Genomic DNA, 27,219 nt, shown 5'->3' on the forward strand with positions numbered 1-27,219 from the left:
CTGATGCTGTGCAATACAAAAATATAAAAAGAAAGATTAAAAAAGTGTGATAGAGCGACCACTGCTGGAGTTCATGTAATTCTGTTGTTGCACACATTAGCAGAAGGATGTGGGCATCATTTGCTTTAATTTTTAATGTACTGATCCAAGATGGCTGACACCATATGGATACGTAAATAGAAAGAGGAGGAATTTTTTTAGTGTGAACTTGCCAAAAAATAAACAACCATAGGGTTGTAGTTGAAGAGTAATGGACGAGCGGTTATGGGGCGTGGAAATTAAGCGGGTGCGGGAGAGAGCAACACAACACAGGGTGGGGGAGAAGCGTATAAGGGAGAGAATTCCGGGCAAGGACAAGCACACAAGGCAGAGAGAACACAAGAGAGAGAGCAGCATTGGCAGGGAAGAAGCAAATGAGGGTGAAGGCAACTTGGGGGCAGGAGGATAAGCACAAGTCACAACATGAGAGAGAGAGCTAAAAGGAGAGCGAGTGCCATGGAGAAGTACGCAACTCAGAGAGAGCAAGCAGCAAATGTGATAGAGCAACATGGAGTACCAGGGATCTGGTATTTAGAGGGGAAAATGCACATGGGATAGAGCTGGGAAACGTGTGAACTCTCATGGAGAACTTAACCAAGTTCCCTAAAAGTGAGCAGTGGAAGGATACAAGTAAGCCAATGAAATGAGCCAATGAGGAGATGTTTAATACTTGAGGTGTATGGATTGCTGAATTGGAAATTGTCATAAACAATTCTTTGTTGGAATATCCGGATGCAATTCTGACAATGACTGGCAACTTTAACTCCAGGCTCTTTACTGCATGTGCTGGTATTGTACCTCAAGATTTGCTTGATTAATACAATGTGCCTTTAGCTCTATTCCCAGGGAAGGATATCTTGTCGAGGAATTGGTTGGCTAGAATGGGCCTGGTTTGTCTACATGAGCATCTGGTAAAGGATTAATTAACCTGGCAGTTAGGTGTGATTCTTTCTTTTACTGTATTACATTGTGAGGGAAAAATAAAATAAAGCCGTACTCCAAATAGTCCAGGTAGTACAGAACGTGGCTGCCAGATTATTGTGTTGGGTGCTGAAGTTTTCATCAGTCGCCAGCTTCCTTCGTGGCCTTCACTGGTTGACGATGGGGAACTGCACTAAATTTAAAGCTCTCTGCAACATGTTTAAAATCAAAACTGGAGTGCCCCCTTTATACCTACAAAAGTTAGTGAAGCAGTATCAACCTTTGCGACTTCTTCGCAATGCCCATCAGATGAGGTTTTCGGTTCCGAAATTCAAATTCTCCCGCATGGGCTACCAGTCTTTCTCTTATTTGGGTTCTACCTTGTGGAATTTCCTTCGCTTTCCCCAAGCAAGGAGACCGATTATGGTCTCTTCCACAAAAGTCTGAAAACCTGGGTATTCAACTCCTAAACTTTCGTTAACTCTTTAACCTAAGTCCCGGCTGGCGCAGGGAAACCCCTTGGGGTGTCTGTGCACCTTACAAATTTAAATCACATTACAGGGAAATGACCATTGGGCTCTTGCTGCTACTTTTAATTACGGGGAACCACCAAATTCTGAAAGTCTTACCGATAGTCAAGAGCTTTCCACATTGCTTAACTACTAAAATAGATCCAGAACATCTGGAGTACATATTAATCTGCAGGTAACAGGGAGTATAAATCTTATCCCGGAAGGGGAGAAGACTTATTAAGGTGGTGGAATGATGGATAAGGTTCTCTCCTGTTTAAGCCTTAATCTAAAATTCAAATTAGAAAAGGCAAAAGTATACTTCAAACAAAAAAGTATAAAAAAAGTCAGCTGATAAAGGCTATTAAGAATTACCGTCTTGGATGATTAGGTGTCAGCAAACAAGCTGTCGATCACCTTAATAACCAGAGTAGCCTCTTTATTTCGGAAAAGAAAAGACAATTGTACTATAATCGGTGGGAGGAATGGGAGGAGTAATTGGGTCTGGGGACCAAAAACAAGTTTGGAAATTAGTGAATTCGCCAAATATTTGCCACCCTGGAGCCATCCACTACTCAATTGCGGAAGACTCCTGGATAGCACACCTGGAGAATCCATATGGACAACCAGATGAACTGTCGGGCACTCAGCCTGTATCTCCTTAAATCTCCAGCTTGCCCCTGACGAACCATAGGGAGTCTTCGCAGCAGGAATAGATAACAATCCCGCAGTAGTAATACAAACCTACTGTGACTGGTGGGCTCATATTTTTAGTAGTCTGTTTACAGGGATATTCTTGACCAGGAAGTACCCAGAATCTTGAAAAGGGTTCATCATAAGGCCTATTTTGAATAAAGGAGATGCAAGCTGCCCAGCTAATGACAGAATAATTAGTTTGTTAAACATTTCTGAGAAATTTGTTTCAAAAGATTTTCTTGATCCAACTAGAGGAAAGGGTTAGGGCGTATGACTTTCTTCCCCTTGAACAAGGGGACTTCCAGGAATAACACTCTACAGCTGACCGTTTGTGACGGGGCAGGCCAAACGACCGAGGGACAAACCCCGGACTCGAACTGGTGGACAGTCGCCCCCCTTTTACCTACTTCTGTCCCTTCTCTGCAGAATGCTGAACACTATATCCACGAGGACTGGCCGGAAGAAGAGGACATAAATCGTTGAAACCCAGAGGATTTTGAACAGGATACACCTTTAAGGGGGAGGACACATATGGCGAGAACCCACCCCTAACCCACGTCACGTCCCGACCCACGTCAAAAAGAGCAGGAACCCAGGATGCGGCAGACGGGTTTCCCATGAGGAGCGAGAACGAGAGTGGAAAGGAAGGAGAAGGACGAGCGAGGACGAGGAGAAGCCCGAGGAAGAGGAGACCACTGAGGAAGCACAGGAGAAGCCAGGAGGCCACCGACTTCACGAGTCACCCTGCCACGCTCCCACAGGAGGGGCGTGGCTCCAACAGGTACGGGGCAAAGTAGCGGGCTGGGTGGGACGGCGTGCCCGACCTTTTGAGTAACGTGTAAATAGTGTAAAGCCCGGTTTGTGTATAGTCTTGGTAACACCCCTCCCTCCTCACGAGCACTACTAAATCACAACGACCGAGGGTTCCTGGCACTTTTACACATGGGTTTTCCTCACACCCGGCCCTGAACTCTTCCTAGTGAAAACCTTTCCCTAACCCGATCCTATTTATCTCCTTCTTTCCCGGTTGCCATGCCTGACGGAGGATTGTCCACCCACACAGAGACATCCTGGATTCCCTACGGAAGCCCATAACAGACCCTGCAGCGTTTGCTCGAGAGCGCATACCCAGCAGGAAACGAAGATCGTATATAAAAATAAAGCCCTCGTTAAGATCTCTATTGAGAGTCTCTGACTCAGTCTCTTCGGCCCCGGCCACCCCTGTACACCGTTACTTCACACAATATGCAATCATTAGGAAATCTATAGCTATTAATCAAAGGATGTGTTGTTGTTTTAATGATTTCCGCACACACTTTGATACAGTGGATAGAGGGCCTATGTGGTCAAAGTTGAGTGCCGGGAGGATTCCCTTGGGCTTGCTTTCCACATTTCAGGAACTCCATTCTAGAAATTGGTCTCAGGATTAACAGTATAAATCATGGAGAGCATTGAAAAAAATAGATATTAAAAAGGGGCTGAGGCAAGGTTGTGTCTTTACTCCCACCTGTTTTAGTCTTTATGTGCCAGATTTACCTGCTGCATTAAGAGGAACTAGATATTGCTCCCCTAAAATGGGTTCCACCCACATCCCTTGTTTATTATATGGTGGCAATTTGATTGTGCTTGACTATACAGTCGTGGGTCTTCAGAGGAAATTAGGCACCATAGATACGAATTGTATGGAATATTGACTAACGATACATTTAGAGAAAACGAAGATTACTTTTTGGGGGGAAAAAAGTTACGAATTTTAAATGGCACCCTGATACAAATTAGATTGAGATTGTGAACCATTATAAATATTTGGGTCTCACGCTCTCAAGTAACTTGAGATGAGAGACCCATGCGAACTACACAATTACCAGGATCTTGCTCCAAATGAGCTTTCTTATAAGATTTAATCAAATTAATTGGACCCTCGAATGAATCTTATAGTAGAAATATTCCTCCTGTGGCCCTATATGGGGCAGCCATTTTTTGACTCGACTGAAGGAATCCCTGGGAGGCCTTTGAAGGGGCCGCCCTAAAAACATTATTGTGCTTACGGAAATGTTAAATGGTCCAAGGGATCTGGCATGAATTCAACGTAATATCCTGATATCTTATAGTCAGTATCCACTTCCTTAGGTTGTTTTAACACCTCAGATTGATCAGCCTCCCAAAATGTTGAGGTTGTGTTGAGAGGAAATCCTGGTTAGTGAAAGGGAATGGGTTAGAGCAGTTGTCAGTAGGTTTAATGAGCTTAATACATTCTTTATTTCCTCGTGGAAATATCAGAATGGGATCCCTTCCTTTCAAAATGCTTATTGAAGGAGTCAGATGTCCATTTTTCTCCAAATCAGGAATAAATTAATGACAAAAAGGATTTTTCAAGAGCACAGCTACTCAAAGAAGTGTCTCGGTGCTCTACGGAGTGCAGGGAGAAAAGAGTGCTAAAGATTAGTCTGGAAAACACCAGATCTTAAGTTTCTTTCTAAAAGGCCCCTCACCTTCAATTTGATGCAATTCGAAAGGGAGCTTATTCCAGGCTTAGGGTCCCAGGAGGGTGAAGGATCGACCTCCAGCCTTAGAGGACGAACCCTTAGGAATGTGACCAGATGGCTGTTCGAAGAGCACAAGTTTCTCTTGGGGTTATAGCAGGATAGCCTAGAAGACAGATAGCTCAGACCAGAGTGAATCAGTGCTTTGTGCATTAAGAGAAGGTTTTTGAATAAGATGTGCTTATTCACAGGAAGCCAATGGAGGTTATGCAAACACGGAAAGACAGGCACCCATCTTGGAAGATTGACCACAAGCCAAGCAGCCGCATTTTGAACCATTTGCAATTTCCTCACCAGGTACTGTAGAAGACCTGCATGTAAGGCATTGGAATAATCCAGCCTGGACATAACCAAGGCCAAGACCACTGTTATCCTCACAGGGACAGAGAGGAAATACAGATTTGTTTTGCCCTATGCAAAAGACCAAAACACGTACCAACTACAGCGTTGATTTGATTGTGAAAGGTCGTGTGTTTATCAATCTTAACACCCAAGTTTTTTACAGTATCAACTTGCAAGTTGGGCAGGAAAACCCCATCCGGCCAATGTACTTGCAGATATAAGTTGAAATTATGTTGAAACTAAGAATCTCTGTCATTTTGGCATTACATTTAAGTTGGTTGGTATTCATCCAATGAAAAACTGCAACTAGACAGGGTTTAATGACATCCGGCTCAATTAGGTCTCCTTTCTTGAATTAAATTTTTTTTTCATAATTTTGGCCATAACAGACTCGACCAGTGGAGTCCTACTGAGACACCTCTGCTGCCAGACGAATAAGGGGGCATCCACTTCCAGGCAGTACATCTAATGCCAATCTCATGAACGCTTCTGAACAGCCTGGAATGGGTAACCATGTCAAACGCTGCTGACAGGTCTTAAAATACCAGGACTGCCCTTCCACCCACGTCTGTAGTGTTTTGAATCAGTTTAGAGACTTCCAAAAAGGCAGTGTCTATACTGAACTTTGACATGAACCCAGACTGACTGGGGTGTAATAACACATTTGATTCGATATAGTTAGACAGCTGCCAATTAACAAACTTTTCCACAAATTTAGTTGGCGCTGGTATCAGGGAAATGCGCCTGTAATTGCCTGGGTCATTGGGGCCTGCATTTGTTTTTTGGCCTGGTTCCAGTTTAATGGAACTTTGGGGGTTGCCAATGACTTATGTAACAGGGAATTCATCACTGGGTTAATAATGTCCACTCCCAGAGTTAAAAGAAGAGGGGGGCAGGGATAGGAGTCAGAGCCTGACTTAAGATTGATCATGGCCCCTCTAGTATCTTCCAACGAGATCGAATTGAAGTAGGATAAAGAGTAGGACACCTTAGTTGGGCTCATGGCTAGACTAAAGGATCCAACTCCCAAAGAACCTGCTATTATTAAGCTGTTCTGAATTTCCTGTATTTTATTATGAAAAAAGAGGTCAGTTGTTTGCACAACTTGGCCGAGGTATCATTGCTTCTGGGGCAGGCAACCAGATCTGAGTAATGTTTTGCAAGTTAAAATATTTCTCTCGATTTCTTTCTGCCCTTTCAATTCTGCCCTTGTAGAACTCCTTTTCAGTGGAATTAATCAAGGCCAAATAATTATTTTTGCTCTATCCTCGATACTGTAATTCTTAACCCAGGCTCTTTCTGCCTTTTTACATATTTTTTTCTCCTGTTTGAGGACGTCATTGAAAACAAGGACTCTAAATCTTATTTCTACCTGGCTTGTGTCCTGAAAAGGGGGCCAATTTTTCCATAGAGGTACAAATCCAATTATTGGCCTCCTAAGCATCAGGCTCAATTGACCCCAATAGATTTGGCACTGTATTTTCAAGCATGAAAGGGGTGGTATGCACACCATATTTCTTAAATGTTAGTCTTATCATCAATCTTCTTAGCGTGTTGCGTGCAAAACTGGGATTTGCTAGCCCTAGCAATGTAAATAATACAGAAGTGGGGAGCGCAGATACCACGCTCAACTCCCAGATGCACTGCATGAACTGGATAAACAATCCAACCAACTTTTCAACGTTCCACATTTCTCCAAATTAATCCAGTGATCAACAGTCTTTCCAATGTTTTTTCTCCTTTTCCCCACATCCATAACATAATGTATTTTGGAAGCTTTTCGTATTTGCGTGTGCCCATCCGGACTTCTTCAAAAATACGATCCAAAAGACAACAGGTAGTTCAGAGCAGCATCTCTTTATTTCAAACCCAATGCATTTCGGGCTGTAACATCAGCCCTTCGTTGGGGGTCACTATAAAATGAATTACAGGGAAATTCATCATTGCCAGATAAATGACGTTTTCCAAAACATACACAAGAATCTGTACTTCAACATTGAATTTCGTGTTTCCAAGAATCTAAAATAGTGCCTAATCACCATGATCATTGTAATCCACCCTAAAAGCATGAAAATGAACATGAAATAAACATATACTACCCAATGTCCCCTTTAGTTTTATGGTGTCACCCTCTAACTGCACAGAGCATACTCTAAATTCATCTTTCACTTTCTGCTAAATACCATTCTTCCTCCGTACTCTAATAGCTGGTTTATATTCTACACCGAGCACAAAGCAGTTCAAACCCTCTTTACACGTTCCTTTTTCCCATGTTACCCCTCTCTTTCGATAAATGCAGAAAAATCCCCATTTTAGTACAATCTTTTTGAACCACATTTCTCTTTGCACGAGTGTCCCTACGTTCTGAATAGCTCAGTTTAACGCTTTACCTGCTTACTCTTTTTTTTCTGGTCGCTCGGCAAACGCTTTCAGCAACCAAGGAATTCTCGCGTGCCTGGCCATGCATTCAAACCCCATTAAGAATCTACATGCTCCGCCCCTGTGTAAACAAACCAACCGATCACCTGAAACTACTTGTGCTTCCTTGTGGACTACGCGATCCACCATGCACTTGCTTATGGAAAGAAGCAACGATCATCAGTGTAAAAAACATCATTATCATTTTCATTCTTTTCATTGCAATGCCTGTAATATATCTAGTATTGTTCTTCTTTTTTGCTCTCACACTATGAACATAATTACTGAGAACATGATTACTACCTTGAACTTTGCGTTTTCCCAGATGTGGAGTATTCAATCTATCTCATTATTTATTCAAAAAGTGTCTTTTGTCCCGGGTGCAATACCAACATTTTGGGCAATTGTATTTATAACATGAAAGGGGTGGTATGCACACCATATTTCTTAAATGTTAGTCTTATAATCAATCTTCTTAGCGTATTGCGTGCAAAACTGGGATTTGCTAGCCCTAGCAATGTAAATAATACAGAAGTGGGGAGCGCAGATTCCACGCTCCACTCCCAGATGCACTGCATGAACTGGATAAACAATCCAACCAACTTTTCAACGTTCCACATTTCTCCAAATTAATCCAGTGATCAACAGTCTTTCCAATGTTTTTTCTCTAATACGCTAAGAAGATTGATTATAAGACTAACATTTAAAAAATATGGTGTGCATACCACCCCTTTCATGATATAAATACAATTGCCCAAAATGTTGGTATTGCACCCGGGACAAAAGACACTTTTTGAATAAATAATGAGATAGATTGAATACTCCACATCTGGGAAAACGCAAAGTTCAAGGCAGTAATCATGTTCTCAGTAATTATGTTCATAGGGGCCGATTATGATCGCGGACGGACTTGCGTCCGTCCGCGATCACTGAGGAGGAGGGGACGTCCGCATGGGCTGCGGAGTCCCCTCCTGTGCGATTAAGATGTGACCGCCACCCTGGCGGTCACATCCTCTATTTTTAACATTGCAGTGGGTGCGGCTTCAAGCTGCACCTGCGGCAATGTTAAAAATGCAGTCATTGCATTTGCATGCAGAAAGAGGCAGGCACCTCGCGGTGCCTGCCGCTTTCTGCATACAAATGCAGGGGGGTACCATAGGTACCCGCAATGTGCACCCCCCACTCCCCCTTCACCTAGGGGGCCCGCAACGGGCCCCCGCAGTGAAGTTACACATGCTTTTCCACGGCGGAAAAGCATGTTTTACATCCCATCCTAATCTGCCTGACGGTGTCTGAGAGACACCGTCACCAGATTAGAGCTTTTCCACCGCGGTTGTAAGCCAACCGTGGCGGAAAAGCTGCAGACGAAACCAGGACCCACCAGCCATCCTAATGTGGCGGTGGGTCTTTGGTCAGTCCGCGGCGGTTTTTCCGCATCCTCGGGGCCGGCGGTGGCTTCCACCGGGCCCGAGGATGCGGAAAAACCGCAATCCTAATGAGCCCCATAGTGTGAGAGCAAAAAAGAAGAACAATACTAGATATATTACAGGCATTGCATTGAAAAGAATGAAAATGATAATGATGTTTTTTACACTGATGATCGTTGCTTCTTTCCATAAGCAAGTGCATGGTGGGTCGCGTAGTCCACAAGGAAGCACAAGTAGTTTCAGGTGATCGGTTGGTTTGTTTACAGAGTGGCGGAGCATGTAGATTCTTAATGGGGTTTGAATGCATGGCCAGGCACGCGAGAATTCCTTGGTTGCTGAAAGCGTTTGCCGAGCGACCAGAAGAAAAAGAGTAAGCAGGTAAAGCATTAAACTGAGCTATTCAGAACGTAGGGACACGGGTGCAAAGAGAAATGTGGTTCATACAGATTGTACTAAAATGGGGAGTTTTCCGCATTTATCGAAAGAGAGGGGTAACATGGAAAAAAGGAACGTGTAAAGAGGGTTTGAACTGCTTTGTGCTCGGTGTAGAATATAAACCAGTTATTAGAGTACGGAGGAAGAATGGTATTTAGCAGAAAGTGAAAGATGATTTTAGAGTATGCTCTGTGCAGTTAGAGGGTGACACCATAAAACTAAAGGGGACATGGGGTAGTATATGTTTATTTGATGTTGATTTTCATGCTTTTAGGGTGGATTACAATGATCATGGTGATTAGGCACTATTTTAGATTCTTGGAAACACGAAATTCAATGTTGAAGTACAGATTCTTGTGTATGTTTTGGAAAACGTCATTTATCTGGCAATGATGAATTTCCCTGTAATTCATTTTATAGTGACCCCCGACGAAGGGCTGATGTTACAGCCCGAAATGCATTGGGTTTGAAATAAAGAGATGCTGCTCTGAACTACCTGTTGTCTTTTGGATCGTATTTTCGAAGAAGTCCAGATGGGCACACGCAAATATGAAAAGCTTCCAAAATACATTATGTTATGGATGTGGGGAAAAGGAGAAAAAACATTGGAAAGACTGTTGATCACTGGATTAATTTGGAGAAATGTGGAATGTTGAAAAGTTGGTTGGAATGTTTATCCAGTTCATGCAGTGCATCTGGGAGTGGAGCGTGGAATCTGCGCTCCCCACTTCTGTATTATTTACATTGCTAGGACTAGCAAATCCCAGTTTTGCTCGCAATACGCTAAGAAGATTGATTAAAAGACTAACATTTAAGAAATATGGTGTGCATACCACCCCTTTCATGATATAAATACAATTGCCCAAAATATTGGTATTGCACCCGGGACAAAAGACACTTTTTGAATAAATAATGAGATAGATTGAATACTCCACATCTGGGAAAACGCAAAGTTCAAGGCAGTAATCATGTTCTCAGTAATTATGTTCATAGTGTGAGAACAAAAAAGAAGAACAATACTAGATATATTACAGGCATTGCAATGAAAAGAATGAAAATGATGTTTTGTACACTGATGATTGTTGCTTCTTTCCATAAGCAAGTGCATGGTGGGTCGCGTAGTCCACAAGGAAGCACAAGTAGTTTCAGGTGATCGGTTGGTTTGTTTACAGAGAAGCGGAGCATGTAGATTCTTAATGGGGTTTGAATGCATGGCCAGGCATGCGAGAATTCCTTGGTTGCTGAAAGCGTTTGCCGAGCGACCAGAATAAAAAGAGTAAGCAGGTAAAGCGTTAAACTGAGCTATTCAGAACGTAGGGACACGGGTGCAAAGAGAAATGTGGTTCATACAGATTGTACTAAAATCGGGAGTTTTCCGCATTTATCGAAAGAGAGGGGTAACATGGGAAAAAGGAACGTGTAAAGAGGGTTTGAACTGCTTTGTGCTCGGTGTAGAATATAAACCAGTTATTAGAGTACGGAGGAAGAATGGTATTTAGCAGAAAGTGAAAGATGAATTTAGAGTATGCTCTGTGCAGTTAGAGGGTGACACCATAAAACTAAAGGGGACATGGGGTAGTATATGTTTATTTCATTTTGATTTTCATGCTTTTAGGGTGGATTACAATGATCATGGTGATTAGGCTCTATTTTAGATTCTTGGAAACACGAAATTCAATGTTGAAGTACAGATTCTTGTGTATGTTTTGGAAAACGTCATTTATCTGGCAATGATGAATTTCCCTGTAATTCATTTTATAGTGAACCCCGACGAAGGGCTGATGTTACAGCCCGAAATGCATTGGGTTTGAAATAAAGAGATGCTGCTCTGAACTACCTGTTGTCTTTTGGATCGTATTTTCGAAGAAGTCCGGATGGGCACACGCAAATATGAAAAGCTTCCAAAATACATTATGTTATGGATGTGGGGAAAAGGAGAAAAAACATTGGAAAGACTGTTGATCACTGGATTAATTTGGAGAAATGTGGAAAGTTGAAAAGTTGGTTGGATTGTTTATCCAGTTCATGCAGTGCATCTGGGCGTGGAGCGTGGAATCTGCGCTCCCCACTTCTGTATTATTTACATTGCTAGGGCTAGCAAATCCCAGTTTTGCACGCAATACGCTAAGAAGATTGATTATAAGACTAACATTTAAGAAATATGGTGTGCATACCACCCCTTTCATGATATAAATACAATTGCCCAAAAAGTTGGTATTGCACCCGGGACAAAGGACACTTTTTGAATAAATAATGAGATAGATTGAATACTCCACATCTGGGAAAACGCAAAGTTCAAGGCAGTAATCATGTTCTCAGTAATTATGTTCATAGTGTGAGAGCAAAAAAGAAGAACAATACTAGATATATTACAGGCATTGCAATGAAAAGAATGAAAATGATAATGATGTTTTTTACACTGATGATCGTTGCTTCTTTCCATAAGCAAGTGCATGGTGGGTCGCGTAGTCCACAAGGAAGCACAAGTAGTTTCAGGTGATCGGTTGGTTTGTTTACAGAGGGGCGGAGCATGTAGATTCCTAATGGGGTTTGAATGCATGGCCAGGCACGCGAGAATTCCTTGGTTGCTGAAAGCGTTTGCCGAGCGACCAGAAGAAAAAGAGTAAGCAGGTAAAGCATTAAACTGAGCTATTCAGAACGTAGGGACACGGGTGCAAAGAGAAATGTGGTTCATACAGATTGTACTAAAATGGGGAGTTTTCCGCATTTATCAAAAGAGAGGGGTAACATGGGAAAAAGGAACGTGTAAAGAGGGTTTGAACTGATTTGTGCTCGGTGTAGAATATAAACCAGTTATTAGAGTACGGAGGAAAAATGGTATTTAGCAGAAAGTGAAAGATGAATTTAGAGTATGCTCTGTGCAGTTAGAGGGTGACACCATAAAACTAAAGGGGACATTGGGTAGTATATGTTTATTTCATGTTGATTTTTATGCTTTTAGGGTGGATTACAATGATCATGGTAATTAGGCACTATTTTAGATTCTTGGAAACACGAAATTCAATGTTGAAGTACAGATTCTTGTGTATGTTTTGGAAAACTTCATTTATCTGGCAATGATGAATTTCCCTGTAATTCATTTTATAGTGACCCCCGACGAAGGGCTGATGTTACAGCCCAAAATGCATTGGGTTTGAAATAAAGAAATGCTGCTCTGAACTACCTGTTGTCTTTTGGATCGTATTTTCGAAGAAGTCCGGATGGGCACACGCAAATATGAAAAGCTTCCAAAATACATTATGTTATGGATGTGGGGAAAAGGAGAAAAAACATTGGAAAGACTGTTGATCACTGGATTAATTTGGAGAAATGTGGAACGTTGAAAAGTTGGTTGGATTGTTTATCCAGTTCATGCAGTGCATCTGGGAGTGGAGCGTGGAATCTGCGCTCCCCACTTCTGTACTGTATTTTCAAGGGCGCTCTGCAAGCTATTTTGAGTTATCCTGGAGTGCGGTCTAATTTGGCCTGGAGCAGGATGGTCAACAAAGCTACCATGAGGGTAAGTAGCCCAGTTAAAATTAATCTGGGTGTGATCTGTCCACGCTAGTGGAATTGGGTCAGAGATACTCAAATTCTTATTGGAACATACTATATCAATTGTATATCCTCCCTTTATGAGTGGATTTAGAAACGAATTGTAAGAGGTCCAGTGGGGACATAATGTTTTGTAGGGTGATCATTTCCTTATCAAAAGGGCATTCCCAGTGAATGTTGAAGTCACCTGATGTGATACAATGAGAGAAACGCAAAAGTGCAGGAGAAATTGTCTCATTGAGAGAATTCATAATGTTGACTATTTGTCAATGAGATCCTCAATTACTCTCACCTATTAATACCTATGGTATGGAGATCTTTTTCCATATATGTTCAGCCTCCTGATCAGAATTATCACTTAGAATTGCTTAAATTCTGGCTTGGTGTAATCCAGTATATTATTAACAGTGGTGTAAAAGTTGACACATGCAAAATTGGGTGTACCTTTGTGACCTAAAGATGAAATGGTCCATATGCCATACTGTGACAGATTCTTTTGTATTTGAAATCAGTGTGAATCAAGGACATAAATAAAAAATAAAACTTATCTGCTGGTCACCTTTGCTGTTGCTGTTGCTGTTGCCGTCCCCAGCCGCCGCCTCTCCTCAGCAGGAAACAGGAAGCACCCAGACTTCCAGACTTCCCTAGCCAATCACAACTATGCTGATTGTAGCATTGTGATTGGTCGGAGTGCTGTGGTTCAGCACTCAGGGAGGGAGTGGATGCCTGGGCATGTTCTCCACACAGGCTGTAATGCAGACTGAGTGGAGAACATGCAAAGTGTACATGACTGTTTGGCCGGCCTAAGCCAGCCAGCCAAACAGTCATGTGCACTTTAGTACAGCATCAGCCACTACTTCTCCCTGTGAAGCAGGCAGCCCAGCACCAACCCATCCTACCCTAGCAGCAAGTCCAAAACAAAAAATAAAATGATGATACCGCTCCGTTATCGTTTTATTTTTTCCTGTGCACTGGTGGAGGATGCGCCTTAGCGGAGGAGCCGTTTCTGATTGTGATTGATTGGCAGCCTTCAGCATCATTTTCCACTTCCTCCTGCACTCTTGCCATCCCACCTTTGGAATCTAAGATCATCACATGAGCAGATTCCACTCCTTACCAATGAGGGTGCCAAAAGTCAGACATCCTCCTAGTATGTCCGCACAATTTTTTTCACCTGCAGCAAATTATCACAAGGGTCAACACTGACGCCACTATTTTGCAGCCTCAGCATGCAAGTAATGGCAACCGTTACTTGCAACTATTTACAATTAGGACATACATAGAACAAGCTCAATCCTGGTGTTGCTTGGATGAAAGAAATGCACACTATCAGACCTCATCTGCTCTGTGCATTAGGGCAGCTGACGACTGTATATGTTACAACTTCATGAAACTAAACTCCAGCAAACTTCAAGTCTTTGGATCCCATCACTTGGGAACACTGCATCTGGCCATCTACCCTGGAAGTTATTCTCATTGGGTCCTTGAGAGTCCCCAAGAGTCATTCAAAACACTCAACGTTCATTCATCCTGAAAATATCAGCAGTTGCACAAAGGTTCTTAACTGCTCTGGCCCTGATCTTCTCAAAAAAATTTTTTGCCAATGGCAACGAACTGGGCTTTGGAATTCAGCTTTTCCAAAATACTGCAGCATAAATGATGTTAACTGCATCACAGAGATCACGTATCCTTAGCCGTTTATTAGCATCACTGCTTGTAACCAAATGTATCCAATTTAAGATGAGTGTGTCACCCACTACTCCTTCCATAGATGGCATGCATAATTTCAAAATATTTTACTCATGAGAAAGACATGGATGGACGCATGTGGTTTGGCTGGGTGGCCAGTCTCTGGTACAAATGCGACTGTAAGATAATGTCCATTCCAGAACAGCCTAACTCTAGGCTCTTTATACATATATCTTAGACAGCCAATAGGATTTTGCCATTTTTCACTGCAATTCAACAGTTGATTGAGCTTCCTCTTTTGTCAGTGTGAACACGCTACACAATCGGTAATTGTTCACTTTACAGGACCCAATTACTATTAACAAAGAAAATGACAAAGTAGTGAAATGTCATAGACCATCAATGAGATTATTCTATACTGACGACTTTGTGCTACTTCTGTTAACTTAAGTCGGTCCTTGTTGGAACTGGCCCTTTTTGCAAGGTCATCCCAGAACGTTTTGCCTTCCTCCTTTCTTTTTTCTGACTTGTTTTTGTTGGTTTTAAGACTCTGGGCTTACCACTGCTGATCAGTGGTAAAGTGCATGTATTCTCTCTTGTAAACTTGGTAAGATTGATCTACACCTGTTTGGCATATTTAATTTCCCTGCAAGTCCCTTGTACAGTGGTATCCAATATAAACAGGGCCTGTAAATTAAGTGCCACTAGTGGGCTTGCAGTGCTGCTTGCTCCACCCACCGAAGCAGCCTTTCAAACCTGTCTCAGATCTCTGCCGCGGCAGGGCCTGCACACGCAGTTTACTGCCTTAGTGATGTGGCACATAACGTGGTTTCCACGTCTGCAAATCCCCTTTTACTACATATAAGTCACCCCTAAGGTAGGCCCTAGCTATGCTTATGGACAGGGTGCTATGTAGGCAAAAGGTGCCTTAACTGTGAGGCTTGTCATGGTACTGACAAACAGCCAATTTGGTTTCTCACTACTGTGAGGATGCCCTCTCATAGGTTTGCATTGGGAATTCCCTGATGTGTGCTACAGTGGTAATTTCTGATATGAAAGGGGTAGTGTGGCCATGTTTGGTTTGTTTGGAATAGTAGTAATAAATCCTGCTTATTGGTGAAAGCGGATTTGTTATTACTATTTTAGAAATGCCACATTTAGAAGTGGGCATTTCTGTGTGCTTATGACTCTTTGTGCCCTGCCTGTTGGGCTGAAAGAAGGACTCCAAGTGAAGAGCAATTTGTGCCCTTTCCACTCACACAGCAACATCCTTCCATACTCAACAGACTTGCGTTGGTGGATATGGAAGGTGAAGCGTCATGCGAGGAAGGAACGGTTTTGGACTTCACCAAGGAGGAAAGCAATTTAGGCTGTTATGCTGCGGAACATAGGTCGAGGAGTTTGCAGGTAAACATTGAGCTTTTGTCATGGGCAGTTAAATGTAGGCTAATGGGGGTTATACTTTGTAGAAAGTGGACACACAGGGTGATGTGATTTAAAATGTATTGAATGGTGGTTGGGTGAAAGGTTTGGGGTAATTTCAGTGTTTGTGGGTTAAGGGTGACGAACACGTAGGTAATTAAGAGTTTGATTTTAAAATGCACTAGGTGAATGCCTTGTACTAAGAGATGAGAAATGCTATGGATGTGATACATTGGGTGAAATGGAGCATAATAACAAACAGTGGTTTTTAATTTTGTAGTTACCCCTGACGAAAGGCCATCTAGCCTGAAATGCATTGGGTTTATGTGAAGATCATTATTCAGGATGAACGATGTATTCCAACGTACTAAAGAAAAAGGCCTGGACAGGCACATCTTGAGCATTTGAAGCTACGGGAAAACACAGTGTCTGGCATGTGGATGGAGAAATTTATGACTAAACAATTGTTGGAAACATGGTGAAAAATTAAAGAAAATGGATGACCAAAGTAAACAAGCATTAGAAATGCAATAGGTCTCTCACTTTTTTTTAGTTAGAGCTATTGGCATAGCTCAACAGCTACCAGACAGAAATTGCCACTTTGCAGGTGCCAAACAGAGCATTGCTCCATGAAATAGCCTGAAAACCTAAAAGGATGTTGATAGCCTACAAAATAAAAAGGCAGATTAGGATGACCAGGAGGAACCACGGACGTAATGGGATGGCTAACGCAAGCAAACAATGGTTGAAATCGCTTGGGCGTGACCCAAGCACGCAAAGGCGGTAGAATCAGACCCTATGCACCAATAAAAACCATGTATTTGTAAATGGCACAACAAAGAACAAATGGCAATTCATGGACATGCCAAAAGCCGATAGAGGAGATAACAACAGGTCTTGCAGAAAACGCATGCCCGCTGCCTAGGCTTGACCTAAAAATTGAGTCTGTTGAGTATCGAAGGATATTGCTGTGCAAGTAGGAAAGGGGCACAAATTGCTCTTTACTTTGCTTGAATTCATACACACATGCCAGTGGGGCAGAGCACAAACCCAGTCTGCACGCGGAAGACTATTTGTCAAGCCCCGAGGAATCATGAACATTGCAAAGAATTATGGTGTGCATTCTATCATTGAATTTTGACACTGAAAGAAGGACTGCCATTTTTCTCTGGGACCCTTGTGCAGGCCTGCCCGTCAGCACCCTGCTGGTGTCTCCCCAGTTCTCTCCCAGGAATGCTGCTATGCCGCTGGTCCTTGCAAACTCGGGTGCATGTTGAAGCGCTTAATCTCTGAGTGACTGAAAATGTGTTTTGCGGTGGGGGAAGACTTCCCCTGTGCAGCTACTGTGCTGAAATTATTAGTTGAGGCCTTTTATGCGCTGGAAGCTGAGAACAGAGGCTGCTTCATCGGTGGCCGACCCATCACCACATCACCGAAAAAAAGGCGCTGGGTGCTCTCCAAGGGTCAGGAGCAGCAGCCCTGCCCCCATCGGACCCACCACCCAAGAAGCCTCGAGCAAGGGTTGCGACTCGCTGGCAGCCGGTGCAGCGCCACAGGAGTCAGGCCGCACTGTGGAGGGAAGCCAGAGGGGGCATTCTCTGTGAGCCCAAGATCTGCCTTTGTCCCTGGGGCATGTGCAGGTCCACACAACTCCAGTAGCCTCCTGCTGGACAAAGAAAACCAAACTCAGATTTGGGCCGAGAGAGAGAGAGAGAGAGAGTGTACCGGCTGGGATGCAAGGACCACTCTCCCTATGCTAAGGTACCAGGGTGATTACAGTGGCCCGGCGCATTCATGGGCATTTGGTCCTTAAAGAAAGAGCGCAGGATGCTACCCTGTCTGCCACTGACCCAGTGATGTCTCCCTCTGGAGTCTGAGTGGGAGGGTGCCCCTCACTGGGGTTCACACCTACCTTCTGAAGCTGAGCCCCTCAGTGAAGGCAGCTGCATTGCGTGTTCTTGGGCAGCTGCAGTAGATTGCTTCATACATGGGGGGCCCAGCGAGGACTTCCCACTGATTCTGGAGTGTGCAACTCCCCCCCCCTTATTTTGTCATACCTTGGGGGGGGCATTCACACATCTGGATCTATTGGCGGTCCAGAGTGGATTCTCCACAGTGGTCCCAGCTAGAGAGATAGAGATCCTTTCTGTGGATTACTGTATTCCCCATATTAGATATGCAGTAGTTTCTGCACTCTACGGGGAGAACTGGAACTTACTGCATTGTATATAATAGGAGCACCAACTGATGGATGTAGGAGGTAGTAACTCGCCTCCCCTAAACATCCCCAAGCCTTATTTTAACCGCTGATGGGGGCCCAGTTATTAAAATTTAATTTACCATCGGGTACTGGGACCCTCGCCAAGCCGTTTTAACTCAAATTTAACTTTACACCTCACACTGCACTCTCAGTAAAATACCAGCTCCACTGTAATCAGGCGTCGCAGCACACCCGGGACACATTAGGTGTCACTGGGTGGGCCTGATGATGAAGCATGCCACCAACCAGGTTGGTGGGTGAGGGCTTCATGAACTCACCAACGAGGTGCCCATGACAAATCTAATCAGAGTCCTAACAATATTGGTCATATTTAAGCTAGTCTCTTTTGATAACACATATAAACTACGGGGACTCGGACTAGCTTCCTAGTCCTCTCTCTCTCTCTTGATACGCGCATTCATCCACAAGGCACATAAAATACCTGAAAGCTAGGAAAAACTAGAGGTGTGATAAACATGAATGTCAACCGACTGGGGTCTTGTGAAGAGATAAACCTTGCCAAAAATGCATGCAGACTCATGTGGCTTTAATTACTTATTTTGTTAAATTAAACAATTTCAGACTTTTGTCCCTTTTTTATCAAAAATGAATTTGAAGACCCCCGACACTGGAGGATTGGAGACGAGACCTTAATTGGTGCTCGCACACTGAAGAAACGGTCTACAAAAGCAGAGGATGTGCTAAGAAGTGGGAAAGGATATGGGCACCCTGTAAAAAGTACAGACGGATGAGCTTGGGGAAGTGAATGGTATTGGGGGCCTCCACTGCCTGAAAGCACTCTGTAAATACACTATCGGTGACGTACAGTACATGCCTTCCTATGATCCTATGAACTGATGGAAATGCTTATCGTAAGGTATGGTCTGTTGAATTATGTTAATAAAAAGATTAATAAAAAAATAAAAAATGAATTTGAAGCAGTACTTTTTACTCCACAACTGTGATAACGATCCTTCATAAGTGGGACAGAACAGTACACCATCTGCATTTTTTCCATAATCTGATTCTTTTTCACTTAAAGATGTGCCAGTCGGGTGTGGCTACGCGGATGAGGAAAATGGCCGCAAGTTGTGGTGTCTCCGTGACTCCCTCCCGATACTGCTGATCTGACTCACAAATCCGGACCTCTGGGACCAGAATCGCAAACCGGAGGTGTAGCAAAGCACATCGACCCCAGTCCTGTGTACAGCGGACCTCTAGGGCCGAAGTTACGCACACAGAGGCTCGAGGCCTTCTCAAACGTGAGAGCTAAGGCCTTGCGTGATGACCAGGCCGGGAAGGAGATCGTGTCAGATGGCGTGACTCCCCCCCCCCACCCGGGGGCCCTGAACGCTCTGCATTTAATCTCGCCGAATCGGAACGAGCTGGGATACACCCCGGCCCCACAGTTCCTGGCCTCTTTTTGCCTTTTGATATCCGTTCCGAGCATTGAGGATTCATACAACCCCACATACTACGTATGCATTGAGGAATCCAGCAGTGAGCAGACCGAGCGCTGCGGAGGCCTGCGGAGGGGCCGCGAGCTGCAGACTTGTGAGGAGATGGGAGGGGGGTGTTGTGCCTGGAATATTTCCGGATCAGTGGCGGCCCCCCTCCCCCTCCCTATGGACTTGATTAAATTGCTCCCACGGGCCCCCGCTGGTGGCTGCTGCAGTGCTGACATCCCACCCACCATGTGGCCCGCCGATGCCCAACGCTTACTGGGTTGGCCCCCCTCTGCATCCAAATTATTGTGAGATACCGCTGGACCAGGTGCTAATAGAGAGCTTTTATACCTTGTAAGTGGCCATTGCTCGGCCTTTCATGACCGCTCTGCGAGGGCCCAGTCGGAGCTGAGGAGTTCCCTTGACTACCTTCGCAGCTGAAGAACGTGGGCCGGAGGGGTTCGCACCTTCCTCCCTCCTTCCCCTCCAGTGATGCGCTAAGTGTGGCTGACCAGTGACAAGCGGTAGCAATATCAACTATGGAGCGTGGACCAAGTGACCTTGCAGATCTCACCATGTCTGGTGCAAAGGGCGCAAAATCAACTCAACAGAGCAGGCTGAATCGCTATACTTGCCCGAAAGCTGACTTACCCGAACGCAGGTTGGCATGGGACAAGCACAGGGAGGGGCAGAAAATGGCTCTCCAGACCTCACACTGAAACACGTAATGGAGGCCATAACCGGGGGTGCGCACCTCCATGAAGCAGAGAATGGACGCCATTTCCTCAGAAATTATGCTTATCCGAGCTGGCCTTTCCAAACACAGGGAAAAAGGTTAAACAACTGGAAATTACTTCGACCAGCCTGGTAGAAGACACCTCGCAATCGCAAACTGAAATCCAAGAACTCCAAGCGTTTCAGAAGTTTACTGAAAACAAGCTGGACGACTGCGAAGGGTGCACAAGGTGCAATAACATATGCATCCTAGGTGTGCCGGAAAAATCAGAAGGGCCTGCCATGGATCTTTTTGTAGAAACCCTAATCACGTCACACCTGAAACCGAAGGGCCCATCCAACCTATTTGTGATCGAAAGAGCTCACAGGGTGCCGGGGGTCGCCCGAGGCCAGGGGCCCCCCGCCCGATACTGGCCAGATTGCTGAATTACAGAGATAGAGATACGATTCAGCAAGCTGCCAGAGTTGCCCCGCCAATTAGGTTGGATAATGCGGAAATCACTTTCTTTCCAGACTTTACACAAGCTGTGCAAAAATAACAGCGCTCTTTTCTTGACGTCAAAAAAAGACTACGTGACAAGGGTCTGAAGTAGGCCATGCTCTTCCCAGCCCGTCTCCCAGTCGAGGCCAAGGGAAAGAATAGATTTTTTGATCTTCCGGAAGCAGCATCCGACTGGCTTGACGGTTGGAGGGAATCGATGGAGAAAAGTTCAAGTGGTTGCTGAAGCTGGCCACCTGACTTCAACAGTAAGACTCGAAGTGGCCTCTAACCGCTTGCCCACCCTGACGTTTGCCTGTTACACACCGACAACTGGCTCAAGTAGAAATTAGTTAAAATTGATGAGTGCCGGTGAACTCCGACTGTTATTATATACTGTAGTTTTGGTCCAACTGGGCCCAGAGAACCTATACCTTAATGTATTGGTGAGGTGGGAAGATGAGACACCTAGGCCTCCCCCCAGTTTTTCGTCTTTTAGTAATTTGTTGGGCGACAGGCACTCTGCATTTTGTAACTTATGAGCAGTTTTGAGCACAGAGTGCAGGGAGGTAGGGAGGGGGTTGTTGGGTGGATCGATTTTATTTATTCCTAGTTATTGGGTTCGCAACGACAGCACAGTCAGTAATTATTGTGGCGGGAGTTACATTTTACCACATTGTCCATGGGGGTACAGTGGAAGAAGGATATTAAATTGTTGCGTTGGAATGTCAACGGCCTTGGGGACAAGATAAAACGTTGTGTTGTTTTGCAACAAATTAAGAGATTTGTGCCAGACATCATGTTACTCCAAGAAACTCACCTTGTTTGGTAACACATGCAGGGCAATGCACAGGTGGGGCTATTCGATGATCGCACATGCAGGCTTCACAACCAATACCTGGGGTGTGGGCATCATGATGAAAAAAACATTTCCCCTATCGTTCACGTCCACTTGGGGTGATGGTCGTGGACGATACATCGGGGTCACTTGGGCATGGGAGGGGCGGACTGTAACGGTTATGTCCATTTAGGCACCGCCGGGCCTACAGTCCACTACCTTCATTGACCTAAGTGCTATATTACTAGCATTACCAAATGGACTGTTGGTGCTGGGGGGTGATTTTAACTTCATACTCTCTGGTGCATTAGACAGATAACCCCCTCGTGCACTGCCACAATCTTCAAATTCCTTCTCCGGCTTCCTAGAGGACATGGGACTTGTGGATGGGTGGAGATCTTACAACCCGAGCAAAATCCAACACACCTTCCATTCTGGGGCCACAACAGCCTCTCCCACCTGGACTACATCATTGTTCCCACCCCACAGGTCGCAAACATTAAAGAAATTAGACACCTTGCCAGGGGCATTTCCGATCATTCTCCACTATGGGTACACATAATCCTTGACCATACACAAGTGGGAACAATCGCCCCCATAAACCCGTGGTACTTACGAGATCAGAAAATTCGTAACAATCTGATTAAGTCCATAGACAACTACTTCCTAGAAAACGAGGCATCAGTGGACTCCCCCCAGGTCCTGTGGGAGGCCTTTAAAACTGTACTCTGTGGTCAGGCCCTCACACTGACAGCGGGAATGCAAAAAGACAAACTTAAAGACATCTGTGATGCGGAGCAAGAGATATATCGACTAGAGCAGGGCATGGGTTCTGACGTCACACCTGACGCACTCCACACACTCCGCCTCCATCAAGATGAGTACAGGGCATTAGTGACTGACAGAACCAAAACACTGGGACAGGATAAGCTGGACCGGATCGGATCTACGACTGGGGGGACAAGGCAGGGAAATTAATCGCTTGGCTTGACAAGAAAGAATACGCTAGCAGACTCGACCCAGAGCTCATAGATGCCGATATGATTCCCATAACAGACCCCCACAATATTGTTACCCACTTTGCCGACCATTTTTGAACTGTTTACACCTCAGTAGCGCCAAACGCTAAAGACGAATCCCTGGACCGCCTTAGAGACATTTCTCTCCCCACTCTTTCACTTGAGGTTCGAACATTCCTTGACAGCAACCTTTCCACTGATGAAATAGCACTCGCGATACGTGCACTGCACCCTGGCAAGGCCCTGGGATCGAACGGTATCCCTATCGAACTCTACAAACTCCGCCCTGGCAAGCTGGCCCATACCTAAAAGCCATGTACGAGGAAATCCTTGAAAGGCCTTGAAAGAGGATCACTGCCTATCGATCAAAGAATTGCAACTATTGTCACAATTCATAAAGAAGGAAAAACCAAAACCGACTGTGCCTCCTACCGCCATATCTCACTTTTAAATGCAGAGCCCAAAATTCTTACCAAGCTACTTGCCAACAGATTAATTAAAGTTATGGGGAATCATGTGCACCCTGATCAATCAGGCTTTATGCACCGTAGGAAACACTGTGTTAAATCTTCGCAGGATCCATGGGGTTTTGGGTAGAGCATCCACCATACGGGAACAAGCGATTATTGTATCTCTGGAATGCTACCATGGCCTTTGATACAGTTGAATGGCCCTACCTCTTTGCCGTACTCACGAAGTTGGGATGTGGTCCAGGCTTTATACGGTGGGTGCGTCTTCTATATTGCGACCCTGTGGCTCAAGTAGTTGTAAATAACAAAAAAACGGAGGCCTTTACACTCAGTCGAGGGACCCGACAGGGATGCCCTCTATCCCCTCTACTGTTTGCACTGGCACTGGAACCCCTTGCAGCATGGATCTGGGGAGACCCAGTCATTTGAGGAATGCGTTGGTCCCCGGATTGGGAAGACCGTATTTCTCTCTATGCTGATGATGGCCTGTTATACCTCACATCACCTCAGAAATCGTTGATCGCAGTTCTCAACATCCTAGCCATTTTTGGCAGATCCTCCAGGTTTGGGATCAACAGGCAAAAATCCATCCTCTATGTCCACCACTGAGACCCCCCTCCGTTACCTCCAAACTGCCTAATGCAGACTGCCACACAAGTTTTCAAATACCTGGGAATATTTTTCTCACTTAATCCGGCACTCTGGTATTCCCGCAACCTTGTCCCCCCACATCTCAGGCTCAAACGAGACACCACAAATTGGAAGTCACTTCCACTTTCAATGCTAGGCAAGGCGGCCCTATTTAAAATGATGTCACTACCCTGTTTCTTGTATGCGCTGCAGAACTCGGCTGACCCTGTCCCTAATTCATACTTCAGAGAGGTAGAAGGGCTCCAGCGTGAGCTTCTGTGTGATGGCAAACCACGCATTGCCATACACAAACTTACACTTAACTGGTATGACGGTCGAATCGGTTTGCCGGACATCACACCCACTCACTGGTCCCACCAAACACGCAGTCGATGTCTGGCACTCAACTAATAAATCGCTCGGATGGGACCAGAAACTTACACTAGCGACACCCCTATGTGACTCTCAAATACTGGGCGATTTATGGAAATCAGAGGGATTTGATAAGTAGGACCTAATTGGCATCTCGCGTATAAAAGATCTCTGGAACAAGGACGACCTGTTGCCCTTTGCCAAACTCCAACGCCAGTACGAGTTGACAGATACAGAGCGGTTCTGATATGTGCAAAAATGACATGACCTTTAAGCGGCCGTGCCTAAGTACTCTTACCCCCGACGCATCCCCGCTCGAGGACAGAATCCTTGACGGATACTTAACTGAGAAAGCTATTTCCCTCATATATAAAAAATTCATAAATAAAATGGAAGATCCTCTCCGCATGTTGCGGGAAAAAGTGGGTAGGGGATGGCATTGAAATGGATTAAGAGGACTGGCAGGTAGCTATTTCCTCCTCCAGAACAGTCGCAATCCCGGCACGTCTTCGATTAATACAGTTGAAAATCCTCCACAGAATCTGTGTCACAGGACCTCAGCTATTGCACATGAGAGGACGAACGGATGGGAATTGTAGATGGGGATGTAACCAAATGGGCACCTTCAAGCACATAATTTGGCATTGCAATTTCATCCATAGCTACTGGCAGAGGGTACACGATGGGATTAGTGAAGTTTTGTCAATTGCTTTCCACCCTTAGGCACGTAGATGTCTCCTAAATATCTGGGAACCCCCGCTGACCTCAACACCAACACTACTCAGTGGGCCACACTCGGACTCATGGTAGCCAATAGAAACATTGCACAACTCTGGGGAGCTACACACGCACCCAAAATAGCAGACTGGAAGAAAGATCTCAACTTTTGCATGCATAGGGAAAAGACGGTTTACATTGCCCGTGGCTGCTCCCGTAAATGGTCTAAAATCTGGGACCCCTGGAATATGCATTGTGGTGATATCTGTGTCCCTCCCCGCAATATTGATTTCGATGACGCCCCTTTTCCTTGACCCCCAATGGAATATCCTATTGTATTTGTAATGATATTTGTCTCCACTGTTTTTGCACCCGTCATATCTGCTGTAATGTATGTTTATGCGATACATGTTAATAAAAAGATATTTAAAAAAAAAAAAAAAGATGTGCCACTCCTAAAAACATTGAAGTTTTCTATCTTGGCATGCTACAATTAACCAAATGGGTTTTCTCGTGTTGAGCCCCTGAGAATGATGATAGAGTGGGCGCTGAAAAGATCTGCAGTTTCTTGGTCCAGTACCTCAATTCTCGTTGCCTTCTGAGACGTGTACTCTTGAGGGGTTTTAAGTGGGATAAAACAGGGCGACACGTCCCAGAATGCAAAGCAAAAATCACGGACGGGATGAACTACCCGCACATTGACCTGGGGATCTGCAGGGACTAGAACCCGCCCGTCCTTTGTGCTCGATGCCCAGTTCTCCGGGCGCTATGGAGGCGGTTATTGCCCGCTAGAAAAGGGCTCTGCTGAGTAAGTCCTTGCTTATCATGAGCCCGTGGGAAAATGCTGAGATGAGTCTGTCACTGCTGTGCCCACGCCCACCTGATCCACTCCTGGACGGCATTTATGCACGTTTGGGACGCATATGAGCTGCCCCCTGCGTCCGGAAACATCCCATACCAATAGGGGGCATCAGTCTGCACTGTCTGGGCAGTTTATGCTGCGCCGGAATCACAATTCCCGCTGCTGTGAGCTGCACAAAAAAGGGCGGGGTTTTGTCTGCTCCACTGGCGGTGATTGAAAATGCTAAAAGGAAGCGATAACATCAAACTCCACCCGCCTGCCCCAGCCATGCAACAGCAGGAACCCCTCCCCAAAGCTGTTGGTTTTACACAGCTAATCCTGGCGATATCAAACACACCCACACCTCAGTGGCAGCAGCTAATCCAAGCATGCATTATGCGCAATAAGACATTGTTAGATACTAATCAGTAACAATGAAGACATAAATAAGGGGAAGGTACTAGCGAACACACTAACACAATGTCAATAAAGGGAAATACAAGACGGGCGTTAATGGGCATTATTGGCACGGCTGCAGAATGCCAGCCCAAACTCGTAGAGCCTTCACGCACCTTGTCGCTGATGTTCTGCAGTGCTTCCTTGCCGGTACCCCTTCGGATCTCCACCCTTCTCCCGGAATCAACAGATGGTTCCCCAGCATCCCAGCTGCTGCTGTTCTTGCCCAGGTGGGCCACGTCCCTCTGCTGGGCCACCACCTTGGCCGAGCCCTTGCCCGGGGGCAGCGAGTGGAAGTCGATGGTCTTGTTCTCGGAGGAGCCTTCCACCGGGCAGAACATGCCGCAGAATTTCTGCCTGGGCTTGGGGCTCCCGGAGCCCAAGTTCTTAAAGAAGCCATCCTCCTCCCCGTTCTGCCCGTTCTGCCTGCCGTTCCTGCCAGCCATGCTCGCCTCTGCCCCTGCCCAGCAGTCAATCTGCCCCTGGAGGGAAGAGAACAGCAGCGGATCAGTGTATTAGAGACAGAGAGAGAGAGGGGCAGGGGCAACAGCATCAGACAGCAGAGGTTGAATCCACTCCCCTTCTGTTTTTTCTCACACTGGTCATTTTTTTCAAACAATGAGTTTCAGGGAGTGGCTCCTGATGGTGGCCACCAAAGTTGGGCGTTGTGGGCTTACCCTTTTCTCTGCAGTGTTCTTAGAAGGAGGAGGAGGCAGGCTGCAAGTTCTCCGTTCAGCATCAAGACCAGGAGAAGAACTCTGCAGCAGAGCCGGGCTCTGATCCGGAAGTGATGATGGTGTTCCTAGGCAAAGGGGGAGATGTCAGCATTCGGGGCGCTGCCAGCTTTAGCTTCGGGAGAGGTGTCAGGTACCAGGCTCCCGTGGAGACCCGATCGCGGCAAGTTACAGGAGGGCTGAGGGGCAGAGGGTGGCAGGGTCCATTTCAACCCGGGTGGCCGCGTG

At 45.3% G+C, this 27,219-nt stretch overlaps 1 protein-coding gene across 1 annotated transcript in view; it reads right to left on the minus strand.

The window, feature by feature from the left end:
* Positions 1-26,829, minus strand: part of DPYSL2 (dihydropyrimidinase like 2) — a 366,898-nt gene extending 340,069 nt beyond the window's left edge. The window contains exon 1 of the mRNA XM_086943522.1: positions 26,374-26,829. Coding sequence (XP_086799648.1) covers positions 26,374-26,703 — 330 coding nt within the window. The 5' untranslated portion in view covers positions 26,704-26,829. The remainder of the gene's footprint in view (positions 1-26,373) is intronic.
* Positions 26,830-27,219: the final 390 nt, after the last annotated feature.

Source organism: Lissotriton vulgaris, chromosome 11, assembly GCF_964263255.1.
Source record: "Lissotriton vulgaris chromosome 11, aLisVul1.2, whole genome shotgun sequence".
NCBI classification, from domain to species: Eukaryota; Metazoa; Chordata; class Amphibia; order Caudata; family Salamandridae; genus Lissotriton; species Lissotriton vulgaris.